Source organism: Salminus brasiliensis, chromosome 17 (assembly GCF_030463535.1).
Source record: "Salminus brasiliensis chromosome 17, fSalBra1.hap2, whole genome shotgun sequence".
Lineage (NCBI taxonomy): Eukaryota > Metazoa > Chordata > Actinopteri > Characiformes > Bryconidae > Salminus > Salminus brasiliensis.
Window position 1 is genome coordinate 24,370,133 of NC_132894.1, and position 13,903 is coordinate 24,384,035.

A 13,903-nucleotide genomic window follows, 5' to 3' on the forward strand; every position below is an offset into this window, starting at 1 on the left:
TGATTGTTCTGTGCCTCTTGACTGCATTTTTTTTTTTTTTTTTTCATAGGCCATCTCTATTGTTGGTGATGAGGTATTCAGCCTTAATATGAGTCTCTCCCCAAAAGCTACCGAAGGGGTGGGATACACAGATACGTCAAAGGTGGATGGCAAGGTGAAGCTCAATATGGGCTGTATTCAAGTGGTCTATCTACACAAATTTGTCATGTCCTTGCTGGTGAGTGTAGCTTGGATACTCATACTTACATGGTAACATTTGTTTAAAGCTTGCTGATCAACAAATGTGTCTCTAATGTAGCCGATCCTGAAAGCCAATCAGATCATATTTGCAAGTTGAGGATGACAGCAGCTCTACATAAGGATCCTCGGTCACAGGATGCTGCAGTTCTTTTATTGTCATCTGCTAGATGAAACTACAGAGCTTGTGCATATCTGCAGAAGCCCATTATGATACATTACCAAATTAGCTTGGAAAGGTTAATGTTGCATACAGGCCTGCCCTCGATCTGTGTTGCCGATCGACCTATCATACTGAAAGACGCTCTATATCTGTCCGAAAAACACTGTTAGGAGTCTTGCATGCTGTCTTATTTGGTATATTATTGTATATAGATTTTAAATGAAAAGGGATTATAAGGGGCCGTTCCAAAATCTTCAGTTTGTATTTCTTCACATTGTCTATGGTAGTTTTCCAGCCTCTACTAGATCTCATCTTGACCACAGTTTTTTTTAATTGTCAGTTCTTAACAATGTCCTGGGCTCTTATGGCTTTCTCCTGCCTCATTTTCAGATGGCCTTTAGATGGCCCATAGTTCCTGAGTGTTGGCTCAGAGTTAAAAAGAAATTTGATTTGGCTGACAGTTCCTAATTGCAATTGGTGGGTGTCTAAAGGGTGGCTACAAGTTTGCATAAGACTGGATATGTCTTTGGATTAGGTATCCACTTTTTCATACAGTCGAACTGAAAAACAATCACATACAAAGTTCAGTTTGCTGACAGTCACCATCTAAATGAACACTGTCCACAATCCTAAATAAATCATTACATAAATGTTAAACCATCAGTTAGACAACAAAACTAAATGTTAAACTGCTGTGAATTAGGCGAGAGCTAACATTAATATGTTCTATATGCTAACGTTAATATCACCTGACCACCAGGGCGCTGCTACAAGTGAATGTATCTCTGAAACAAAGGTGTATGCTAGTGAAATCATTCTTGACTAAGTGTGGACCAAGTGTGGTGTATAAGTTGCTCGGCATACACTGTGTAGCCTCTTTCGCTTTTTGCCTGGAAACCAACTGAGTGCTGCTCTTGCTGAGCTTTGGATTCTCCAAAGCTGTTTTTTCTTGTACTGGAATTTTTCTCTTCTCTTTATTCGAACTGGCTATGCCGTATGGAATGTTGAACACCAGGGTTTCGTAACTGGCTCTCATCCATCACACAAAAATGTGTTCATGTTTTAAAGTAGTGCCACTAGTTACGACTAGGTACCAGCCCTGTTTTTGCTCTCTTTGCTGCTAATTTACTAGGCCAGGACTAGCGTGATCTCTTTGCCTCAGTTGCCATCAGAGCTCTAAATACACAGACGGCCACCATATTCAGCATTCACGCACAGGAGCTAGCGAGCCTAGAAACACTAAAGTAAGTTACCCTTCCTAGTCTCATGACAAAAAAATTGCAAAACACATTGTGCCCTGTCAGAACTAAACTTTCTAGGATCTAAGATTTTCAGACTTTGTCAGTCCTTACTACAACCCAAGACTTTTTTCCAGACTTTGAAATTGGAGGATCCCTGTAAGAATTCTGACTTGGAATTCTTGGTTGTCTCTCGTGAAAAAGTGCTTGTTTACCCAATGACCAGCGACCAAGTTGCCTGCTGACACTGGCACTGCATCTGAGTGGTTTTGCTGGTATGCGTAGGCAGATCTTAAATCTTCTTGTAGGCTGTCTTCTTTCTTTCTGTACAGTGAAGCATAGGTGTGAACTGCATGCACTTTTTGTTTGCCTCTGTATGCAGTGGGACTTGGATGACTCTAATGTTAGGCTGAGACTGAGCACAACTTTTCTGCTCAAGGTTCTCAATCCTATATTTGTGGACCAGACTATCAACCTCCCTGCTTATGTGGACTGGTCTGACCCAATACAGCTAAAATTGTAACCCGAGGTCCTAATTTTAACCATAACTGCTGCCCATCAACTGTCCAGCTAAATGTTTTCATGCCACTAAGTTGGACTTGCCACTCTCAGATGTTCTCATTTTCTTGTGAATTTTGTTCAAAGGGCTGCTATGGGGCATTCTGTCAGAGGTGCAGCTACATCTTAAATTATTCTTCAGGTGATTTCCCTACGGGCGATGCAGCTACATGGTCACTGTTGTACACTTTCTCTTGTCTTTGGCCACAGGCGGCTCCTCAGTCTTTCTCATGATGCTGTTAGTACTGGTCATTCACTGAGTGACTTTGTTGGCACACACTTTTGGTTCACTGTGGCCCTGATGGTCATTTACATAACCACATATACATAGATAACCAGTGTCATGCTTGTACTTGTAGTCGGCTAGCTAGGCTTAGACAGGTTAGCTAGCAAGCTTGAACATTACCGTACAGACCATGTTCCAGCTAACTGAGGCTTAAATCTCACATTTAGAGGGTAAAATATGATATCTAAGAGCACAAGTCAAGTAAATGTCTTAGCAGTAACAGTCGGTAATGCACATTCTGGTCACCATAGACCGTTGCACATCACTTTAAATAAAGTTAGTTTAACCAGCACAACACATTAATGTAAACCACAGGGGTTGCTTAATTTTTAGTGTTAAAAGAGTGTTTGTTGAAAGTGTTTCCATTTTTGGCTGCTTTCAGTCTGTTTTCAAATTTGACAGTGAAAATGAATTATTTATTATATTCATATTAATTATTTTGATATACCATCCTCATTTGGCAATACATATATATAGATTCTCTCTAACTTCTCATTAGAATTTCAGCAATAACTTCCAGACAGCCAAAGAGGCACTAAGTGCGGCCACAGCACAGGCAGCGGTCAGAGCTGCCTCAAGTGTGAGGGATTTTGCTCAGAAGAGTTTCAGACTCTCCATGGATATCAAACTGAAGGCTCCAATAATCATCATCCCCCAGTCTTCCACATCCCACAATGCTGTGGAGGCTGACCTGGGTCTCATCACTGTAAGCAACAGCTTCACTCTTCTTTCAGTGGAGAACTGCCCACTCCCTGCAATAATAGATAACATGTATGTGGAACTAACTCGGCTTAAGCTGTCCAGGTAAGAGATTTTCAAGTTTAAAGTTGCCATTTATGTGGGTTCAGTTAATTGTCTGACCTGTTATATCTTCCAAGATGTAATTGATTAAATATTCTCTAAGGATCTTGATAGACAATGATTCAAATCAGCCCAGTTCTGAGCTCCTGCAGCCAGTCAACCTGGTGCTGTCAGTGAAACGGAACTTGGCCGCTAACTGGTACCAGAAGATGGCTGCTGTGGAGGTGGATGGAGACCTAAAACCTATGAAAGTGAGTCCTCCAGTTTCATAGAGCCATAATTCTATTTAATGTGAGGCAACTTGCCATTCTTTCAGTTTTTGCCATAGGATAATTCGTTTATAGTGACTTTTTTTCCACCTGGCATCACAAAACAGCTTTCCAGCAGTTCTGGTCCAAGCCTCTTTTGAGAAAGTCAGAGTTGTCCATGGCAGAGAAAAAACACCCTTAGAGAAAACAAGAGGAAGACCCACACAGTTGAGAAATAGTCAAATAAACTGAAATAATTAGGAAGTATTAGTAATGTGAGTGCAAACTATGGAATATGTGGAGAGGTTAAAATGAAAGTAAGGAGTCCAAAAGAAACTGGTGTGCGGAGTCGCTCGCTGTCTTCAAACGCAAACTGAAGACCCACCTCTTCCGAGAGTACTTGGACGAATAGTTCTATGGTCGCCTTATTGTATTGTGTTTAGCAATGTCTAAGCTTAGAGGTATCTTTTGAATTATTGGGTCTATTCTAACTAGCTAAGGTTTTTCTTTGGGTAAATAGTAAAGCACTTTGTAAGTCGCTCTGGATAAGAGCGTCTGCTAAATGCCGTAAATGTAAATGTAAATGTAAGTCCATGTAGGCTGAACAGTCACACAGGTATGCAGCATTCTGTTTTAAAGAATTTGCACCAGAATCAAAGTGGACATCCAAAGTGGGTGGCAAAATCAAAGCAACATTGAAGTGGATAGCTGGATCAGGGTGGTACTATCCTCTCAAATATATGAAAGAAAGAGAGGAACAGAAAGAAAGACCACCATTTGTCCGTTTGTTAGAAACTGATCTAGATGACAGGCAGCAGCAACACTCAGTCACAAAGAAGCTTGCACCACCAATATGCAGACAGCAGGGACAGGGCAACTCAGGCTAATATAATTATATTTGCCAAGTGTGTTGAAGGAAACATGGCCTAAAGAAAGCTGTGTGACCTTTCATGTGCTTCCAGAAGTAAATGTTTAAAAAAAAAAAACTTTTTTCTTTGTACCAATGTTAATTTTTTTGTGTGTGCTACAGGTTGCTCTGAGTCAAGATGACCTGACTGTATTGTTGAAGATCCTGATAGAGAACATTGGAGAGGCCAGCAGCATTCAGCCACACGGCAGCACAGACACATTCAAACAGGCAGTTACACCTGCCAGAGCTCGCATGCAGACTGGTAAAAGATACAAAGCTACTTGCAGTGAAGTTTTGCCTTTGTTTTAAAGCTGTACTCTTGCAATTGTGCTGTGCTATATTCCTGTACCACTGACTCAAAACATAATTTATAGAAGCCAGTGGGTAATCAGCAGTGTGTTACAGATGCAGCGGGTAAAGACTAGATAGACAGCATCTTATCCCTGTTAAATGTTAAATACACTATATGAACAAATGCATTGGGACATACCTTTTAGTCATTGAAGGCACCTCAGTAACTGCAGGGTTCCAAACCTACTCTGGCATTAACATCAGCACAAAAACAATGCCAAGCATTGGAAGGAATGTTGTAAAGCACACTGCCCCTGGAATACAGTGGAAACGTGTTTTGTGTACTGATGAATCATGCTTCTTTATATGGCAGTTTGATACCAGTCTGGGTTGGTTGAATGTCAGGAGAATGTTACCTGGAGGAGGGATAATGCTGTTGGGTTGTTTTTTAGGGGAGGTGTCTGACCTTACAAATGCTCTTTTGGTAGAAGAATCTGGTAGAAAGTCTTCCCAGAAGAGTGGAAGCTGTTATACCTGCAAAGGGGGAAATTATTATTTAAAAATTATTATTTAAAAACTTATTATTAATGACTATGAATTTAGAATGGGATGTCATAAAAGCTTCTGTAAGTGTAATATGCAGGTGTCCTAATATGTTTGTCCATATAGTGTATGTTTAGTTGGATTTTATGTAAATGCATACAGTTTTGAGATTTTCTCTTTTTTTGTCCATAAGGGACTGTTTTGCAAAAGAAATTATTCATGGTTTATAATATAATACAGATGGATTATTTGTGGCAATTTGGCAACTTCCAGAATTCATTCTCTTTGGTTTGTTTTGTTGATATAGCTTGTAGTGTGGCATTCATTTGTTCCAGTTAGCAATCTCATCAGAAAACCATTCTAAATGCTGATCAAGCTCACTTGTTTTGTTTTGTTCCTGCTAAGCAGCAGCAATAAAAGCTAGATACTAGTCCAGTTAAAACAACTAGATGGTTTCTAGAGCACCTAGTCTTTTCAGGTGTAAAAACTGAGGTGCCAAGAAATCACAGAAAAAAGTCAACTTTCTCTTTAATGCTTTAATATGAGTAATGGCTACTTTTGTGTGTCCTGCTGGTGACTTTACTTTGTATGTATGTGTGCCTTTCTAACTTCTCATTCTGTTTGTTCAGGCTTTGAAAATGTTGTAGAGAAGCAGCCAGAGAGCATGTCTGAAGAGACTGAGCTGGTGGAGAGTGTGAAGTTCAGTTTTAATGTTGATTCACTGGGTCTAGTACTTTACAACAAGACTCCCACACAGGTGTCCTAATCGTGACAAAAGTTTACACAATTGTTATTTTTGGGCAAGTGCATCCTGTTCAATCTCTCTCTCTCTCTCTCTTTCCATTTTCCCCATGTAGTTTGGTGTACATCAAGAGAGCTTGTGTCTAGGGGAATTTAAGTTGTGCAAGATGAAGGCCTCTGGTAAGATGTTCAATAATGGCAGTCTTGAAGTTTCCACCATTCTCACAGCCTGCACCCTGGATGACAGAAGGAGTGGCATAGAACGAGTCACATCCAGGTGCAGACATGTTTGCTTTTTGTTTAGTTTTTTTTTTACTTTAACTTTACTTTTGTTATGTTTTTTTAATTTATAAAATGACACCATACATATTTACTCAAATACATAACAGTGTACATATAGTGCCACATACTGTGATAAAAACTAACCTTATAGTGTTCTGGAGTAACAATAATGATTGTGCAACAAAGTTTGTTGTGCAGAGTCATTTTGAGAGAGATGACCGAGAGACAACACAAACACACAGTCAACAAAGCACCAGTTCTACAGATGGGTAGCACCTATAGAATTTGTTCTGAGTGTCTTTGTGTCTGATTGCCTGTTAGAATGCTGGGGAAGCGTGACGAAGACAGCTCCGATGCCATGATTGATGTGACATACTCACAGAGTGGAGACGAACGCTCAGTGGTAGCCGTGCTCCAGAAACTCTACCTGTGCGCCAGTGTGGAGTTCCTCATGGCTGTGGCTGAGTTCTTCCTCCAGGCTCTGCCTCAGGCCCAAGCTACAGCTTTTGCAAAACCAAACCAGTTACCACTTAAACAGATCTCAGAGCCAACCAGAGCAGGTACAAGCAGGAAGTACACCATGACACATGCTGTTGGAAAGTTAGGTTTAAGTTAAATTACAAGTACCTGTAATTAAAGTGGCAGTCCTTAAGATGTTTGAAAGCAGTTGCAAGCAGTGGCATAAAGAGTGAAGATCTCTGTGTGCTGTCGCCACGATCCATGCAACGATATATATATACAGTGCCCTCCATAATTATTGGCACCCCTGGTTAAGATGTGTTCTTTAGCTTCTAATAAATTGAGTTTTTGTCTAAATAATATAGGACCACGATGGAAAAAAGAGTAAAATCCAACCTTTAACTTTAAAAATCCCTGACTAAGAAATAATTATTCCTCATAAAATCACAACAGTAATTCACAACTTCCTGTTTCCCTGGGGTATAAATATGACGTGACACAGAGCCATTTCTCTTCAACATGGGAAAGACAAAGTAACATACCATTCAAGTAAGGCAGATGTGTGTTGACCTCCACAAGTCAGGCAATGGCTACAAGAAAATAGCCACTCACCTACACCTGTCCATATCTACTGTCAGAGGAATTATTAAGATGTTTAAAACAACTGGAACAGTGGTAAACAAGCCTGGACGAGGACACAAGTTTATTTTGCCACCACGCACAGTGAGGAGGATGATAAGAGAAATAAAAAGGTCTCCAAAGCTCACTGTTACAGAATTGCAACAAATGGTAGCTTCTTGGGGTCACAAAGTCTCCAAAACAACCATCAGGCGCTATCTGCATGCCAACAAGCTGTTTGGGAGGCATGCACGGAAAAAACCTTTTCTCACTCACAATCATAAACGCAAACGTTTGGAGTTTGCTAAGCAGTACTGGGACCGTGTGCTTTGGTCAGATGAAACTAAGATAGAGCTTTTTGGCAACAATTGCTCTAAGTGGGTCTGGCGTAACACAAGAGCTGAGTATGCAGAAAGGCACCTCATGCCCACTGTGAAATATGGGGGAGGATCAGTGATGCTGTGGGTCTCTTTCTCTTCCAAAGGCCCTGGGAACCTTGTTAGGGTGCATGGCATCATGAATGCTTTGAAATTGAATTTTAAAACAAAATCTGGTGGCTTCTGCCCAAAAGCTGAAGATTGGTCGTCACTGGGTCTTTCAGCAAGATAATGACCCAAAACATATGGCCAAATCTACACAGAAATGGATCACCACACACAGAATCAAGTTCCTCCCATGGCCATCTCAGTCCCCAGACCTCAACCCCATTGAAAACCTGTGGGGTGAGCTGAAGAGGAGAGTGCAGAGGAGAGGACCCAGGTCGCTGGATGATTTAGAGAGATTGTGCAAAGAGGAATGGTCAAAGATCCCTCTATCTGTATTCTCCCATCTTGTGAAACATTATAAGAGAAGATTAGGTGCTGTTTTGTTGGCAAAAGGGGGTTGTACAAAGTATTAACATCAGGGGTGCCAATAATTGTGGCACACATGATTTGATGTTTAACAATTATTTCTTAATGTGGGATTTATTTCCTACTGAATAAATTCACTTGAGTTAAAGGTTGGATTTTACTCTTTTTTGTCCATCGTGGTCCTATATTATTTAGAAAAAAACTCAATTTATTAGAAGCTAAAGAACACATCTTAACCAGGGGTGCCAATAATTATGGAGGGCACTGTATATATTCATTAGAAAAACAAGGAGGTATGGTAGGTTTTCAGCAGAGTTTTCCTCACATGACTTTACTGCATGCACATACGTACTTGCATGCACAGCCTCTGAAATAGGATCTGGTTACTTGATAACCACTGTTGTGAAACCAGACACTTAATTATAATTATAACTGGAGAGCGTGTGACAGAATCCTTGTTAAAACAGGATTTACACTGGCTTGCCTTTCCATATTGTTGCACCTCAAAGAAAGCTTTCAGACTGCATTTTCCCTATTTTACATTTGTTGGGTATAATTGCTCTCTACACATAAATGAACGAAACAATATGCTTAAACACAGAATGCAGTTCCATGTGACAATTGATTTACATTAACCTACATTAAAAGGTAAAAACTTAAAAAATATTCCTTCATCTAAAAAATCACTATTGTGGATAAACATGCTTCGTATATACAGTGACAGTATGCATTTAAAACCTAAATACAATTGTTAATATGATTGACAGTATTTAATACTCTAATACTATAATACATTTCCTGAAAACATCTCCTTCACCAGGTTTTGACTGAGCTCTCTTTGGGTACTCGACTCTGAACTACTCCACTGACTAAATTAATGTAAACTGGCAACAATCAGATTCATTCCCTCTAAAAGGAGACTGCACCACATGTTTTAAAAGTACTCTACTACCACTAGGTGCATTTGCACTTTCTCATCAGAGAGGTCTCTTGAGCCCTAAATCACCAAAATGTACAGACTGCTGCTACAGACTGCTGCTAAAGATAAAGTGAAACTGAGTGAATTGTTCTGCATTGTTCTACAAGTTTGACTTTGTCTTTGGCATCTCTACTCAAAGTTATTGCTGAGGAAGAAAAATCTCTTTAGAATAATCTCAATAAAATAATCTGCACTGTCGTAATTGCCATCTGTAATGACAACAATAACAGAGGACCTCTAATACTGCTGCATCTGCATTGTACATATGTACCGCCTGCCATGATCAGTTAAAGGCATGTATCTGTACTTAGAAATACTAATTTATGACAAAAATGACCAGTTGACAGATGCTGAAAAGGTGAATAAATGCAGTGTCATTTTGGACAATTTCAGAATTTTCTATTCTACATCGTTTTATCAAAAATGATTCTACTACGATCCAAAATCTCTTTTCTAATGAAGAGTTTTATTTGGTATTTGTAGTCCCTGCACAGAAGATCAAGCTGCGTACCGTTGTAGTGGACCCCGAGGTGGTGTTTGTGGCAAACTTGATGAAGGCAGATGCACCTGCTCTAGTGGCATCTTTCCAGTGTGACTTCAGCTATCATTCCCAGGAAGCAGCTCAGTTCATGAAGGCCAATGTGAAAAGCCTCAAAGTTCTCGCCTGCCCCTTCATCAGAAACAAGGACAACAAGACTGTTACCACCGTACGTTTGCAGCTTTGCTGTTAGAGCAATGACATAGTGAACAGTAGTGGTGCAACAATGCACAAAAGTCATGGTACAAATACACGCACTGTGATACCCCTAGTGGACAGCTATATGCCAAATCTACATATAATCTCAGTTATTGTTAGACTGAACTGGTTTTCAACAGATGCAAATAAACAGTGTTCTTGAATTGCTTTTAAGTACCCTATTTTTGCACCAGGTGCTGAGACCTTGTTCTGTTGTCCTGGAAACAAGAATGCTAGACAATGCTCCTCTTACTGGCTCTGTGACTGTGGAAGAAGTCATTGTAAAAGTGAGTGGCTCAGTGTTTCTTCCTTTTTTTAAAGAGCTGTCTTGTTGGTCAGGGAAGACTGCATCACCATGGTCAACCATACTAGAGTTGGCCCGAATACCATTTTTTGAGCTCCGGGTATTTGGCACTGATTGGTGGTGAATATTTGAAGCTTTGTTTTGATTTGTTTTGTTTTGTTTTTCAAACACATTAAAAAGATTCAAAAACATATTAAAGTACAACAAATACAATAAATTGCAGGGAATAGAAAGTAGTGACAACATTTACAGCATAAGAAAAAAAGCAAAACCTTATGTAGAAACAAAGAACAGTAACTTTTAACTATTATTAAAAATTGCGAAACACATTCTGTAAGCAACACAATTTTAATAGCTTCAAAAGAATTCACTAATTGAATTGTTATGGATTACAGAGAAGCTCAAACAAATGCTAAACAAACAAAAACAGTACCAACTGTAAGAAATCTAACAATGGAACAGGAGTAGTACCTATCATCAATACAAAAAATGTATTACCTTAAACACAAGAATGCACACTCATTGAACACTTCAAATAAAAGTAAAAAATAATTACAGTAAAATGAAATTGAATTATTAAACATGCTAATAAGACTATTGCTGCTAAAATAGATAGCAGTGCAGCACACAAAAATTTACACAAAAGAAAGTTAGACTTTAAATAAGTGTAATAAGTGTAACAAAATAGCACACATCCATCCATTAAAATTTAATCAAAAAAGCACACTTTAAATGCAAAACACTGAGTGTAGTAAATTTGAAAATGTAGCATGTGTTTTGTCGTAAAAATAGCAGGGCTATTAACACTTTAAATTGCACTACTTTAAATACTATATATATATATATATATATATATATATATATATATATATATATATATATATATATATATATTAAAAAAAAAAATATATATATATATATAATTGTTTGAGGGGCCACCATGATATGCAAGTTGAATATCACATAGCAGTGTACCAATACACAATGGTCTCTATCTTAGACTGAAAAATAAATAATTCATCCAGTTTCCATCCTTGCTTAGAGCATCAGTGCACCTTAGGCTTCATCAGTGAAAGGCTAAATTTAACTACTGCTGGGCTTTTTAATGTTGTTGTCACGCAAGCAGTGACTAGAAGCAAACCAAATTCAATGGTTAAATTTCTTTCCCAGTCCAGTTAATCCCAGTGGCAGCAAAGGATTTTAAAATAGCCATAGTAACTAAACATTTCACTAATTATGGTGTGATTCTGTTAGGTCATTTTGTGCAAAGTGCTAGTATTTTATTTTAGATTGTACTATCCAATAGAAATGAAAATGAAAAAATCTGTATAATAGAATATGCTCAAATATACAAATATGGGGCCTACATTTCTCTTTTTGTCTTTTCTTACACCCATTTTCCTTTTTTTTAAGGTGTCTCCTATCATTCTCAATACTGTTTTGACCATCACAGCAGCCATGGCACCTAAACCCAGTCAGGAGCTATCCACTCAAAAGCCTGACGAGTTAAGCACTCTGTGGGCAAAAACGAACATCTACTTCTGCAACTACTGGTTCCTGGGGGTTGAGACTGCAGCGGAGGTGACTGAAAGCTTTCGGGAAGCGGACAGCAGTAAAGAGGGCGAAAGTTTTAAAGCAGAGGTCAAGGTGGTGCAGGTTACTTTGGAGTCTGGCCAAGGTCACCGGACTATACCCTTACTGCTGGCCGAATCATCTTTCATTGGCTGCGCACAGAACTGGTCATCCATGCTCAGTGTGTCTGCGGATATGACATTGGAGGTGTGTGTCTTTGTGTGTATGTCTGTAAGCTACACTGTGAAGCAAAGATGTTCACTGCATTAACAGAATGTGTTGTGTTTCAGGTGAACTACTTTAATGAAACTCATGCAGTGTGGGAACCCCTTATTGAAAGAGTGGATAATGGCAAGCGCAGATGGAACCTTACACTAGAGGTAGGTGTGTGTGTGGCTGTGTGTGTGGCTGTGTGTGTGGCTATGTTTGTGTGCTTACCTCCTGTTTTTTATCTCCTTTACTTAGATTTGTAAATTACAAAGTTCTGCTATGTATTTATTTTGTATATTGAGTGTGTATTTTTAAAGAACTAACAGACATAGTTATATAATAATAGTAACAATATTTACCGTCATTATTATTATTATTATTAATATATTTGTTTATAGTGTTGTTGAAAGGTTACATTCAGAGGAAATGTTATTTTCAGGCTTAAGAAAAAGATTATAGATGTTGAGTTAAATGTCAGTTAAAGTTTTCTAGAGAATTATATACAAGGTTACGTTTTGTGTTATAATTACAGCACCATTGTCTACATAGACAACATCATTTGTTCCAGTAATGCGTTTGTTTTTTAGATTTCTTAGTTTATTTTGTTTGTGTTTTGCGTGTAGATGAAAAATAACCCTGTCCGTGAAAAGAGCCCTGTTCCTGGTGATGATTTTATAGTGCTACCAGACCCTTGCACAGCCATCAACATCTGCTCCAAAGACACTATGAACATAACATTATCCAAGTGCTGCCTGAATGTCTTCCACAACCTTGCACAGGTGCACTTATACTCTCATCAGGACATTCAACAAATCATTCACCCAAACATTTAATTAACAGTATATTAGTCTCTCAGTTATGGTTGAATATTACCATGAATTAATGTATTTTATTGGTTTTTAATTGACAGGCTTTCTCAGAAGGCACAGCCTCTTCCTTCGATTACTCTCTGAAGGAAAAAGCTCCGTTTACTATTCGGAATGCTCTGGGAATCCCGCTAATCGTCCAACACAGTGCTAACTTGCGCGTTGCAGATTCAGCCTCCAGAGGCAAAGTGCATGAAGTGGGAGTTGATGAAAGTGTGGATTTGGAGTACTCTATCTTTGAGTCTTCTGCACGAGGAAGACTGTCTGCCCTGCAGAGACAGGAGAGCTGTCTTTTCAACCTCAGCATAGGTCTGTGAATGTGGCCTAGCAAATCAGCTTTTGGGGTTCAAAGAATATTTCAGTTGCAGCAGTTTAATACTTGAGGTAATTTTGTATGGAGAATGTTTTGGGAGTATGTAGTCTGAATGCCTGTCTGCTGTCTTTGCAGTGCCCAAAGGCTACAGTGAAATTTCTAATATTCCTGTGGATAAGCCAGGCCGCAGGCTGTATAATGTGTGGAAACCCCTGCATGAAGAGGCTGTGTCTGTGCTGCTGCAGATCAATGCTTCAGAAGGAAACAAAGTAATCACTGTGCGATCACCATTACAAGTGAGTTTATTCAGTTCACCTTCACAGTTAATCTTTGCTGTCCTGCTGAAGGCTATTTCAAGTATATCATAACATTTTTGGCAGTATGGAGGAAGTGTTTAGTTAGCATGCTCTCGTTTGCAGAACATTACATGATTCAAATTTGGGTTGTTGTTTCAGTTGAAACTCTGTAAGGTTTAACATTCCGTGAGGTAAAATGGTTCCATTCTATTAATCACCACGCTGCTAAAGCAACTCCATCAGACACTGCACTTCATTCATAATACTTGAGAAACAGTTCATAATTTCCCAGCCATTGGGGTTGCCAATCCCAATGGCTTCACACACTGCCAAATATGTTAAATATTAGGAACTTACTTTTATGTGAAGCTGAATTTTGTTTCATATTTAACCACTCTTTT

At 39.0% G+C, this 13,903-nt stretch overlaps 1 protein-coding gene across 12 annotated transcripts in view; it reads left to right on the forward strand.

Annotated features, from left to right (window-relative positions):
- vps13c (vacuolar protein sorting 13 homolog C) overlaps window positions 1-13,903 on the forward strand; it is a 70,625-nt gene that overhangs the window by 33,828 nt on the left and 22,894 nt on the right. For all 12 annotated transcript variants that reach the window (XM_072661160.1, XM_072661152.1, XM_072661153.1 and 9 more), the window contains 14 exons: window positions 50-217; window positions 2,982-3,286; window positions 3,387-3,534; window positions 4,562-4,703; window positions 5,905-6,032; window positions 6,133-6,293; window positions 6,620-6,858; window positions 9,689-9,912; window positions 10,136-10,228; window positions 11,659-12,024; window positions 12,108-12,197; window positions 12,651-12,806; window positions 12,938-13,202; window positions 13,342-13,502. In XM_072661160.1, coding sequence (XP_072517261.1) covers window positions 50-217; window positions 2,982-3,286; window positions 3,387-3,534; window positions 4,562-4,703; window positions 5,905-6,032; window positions 6,133-6,293; window positions 6,620-6,858; window positions 9,689-9,912; window positions 10,136-10,228; window positions 11,659-12,024; window positions 12,108-12,197; window positions 12,651-12,806; window positions 12,938-13,202; window positions 13,342-13,502 — 2,646 coding nt within the window. The remainder of the gene's footprint in view (window positions 1-49; window positions 218-2,981; window positions 3,287-3,386; window positions 3,535-4,561; window positions 4,704-5,904; window positions 6,033-6,132; window positions 6,294-6,619; window positions 6,859-9,688; window positions 9,913-10,135; window positions 10,229-11,658; window positions 12,025-12,107; window positions 12,198-12,650; window positions 12,807-12,937; window positions 13,203-13,341; window positions 13,503-13,903) is intronic.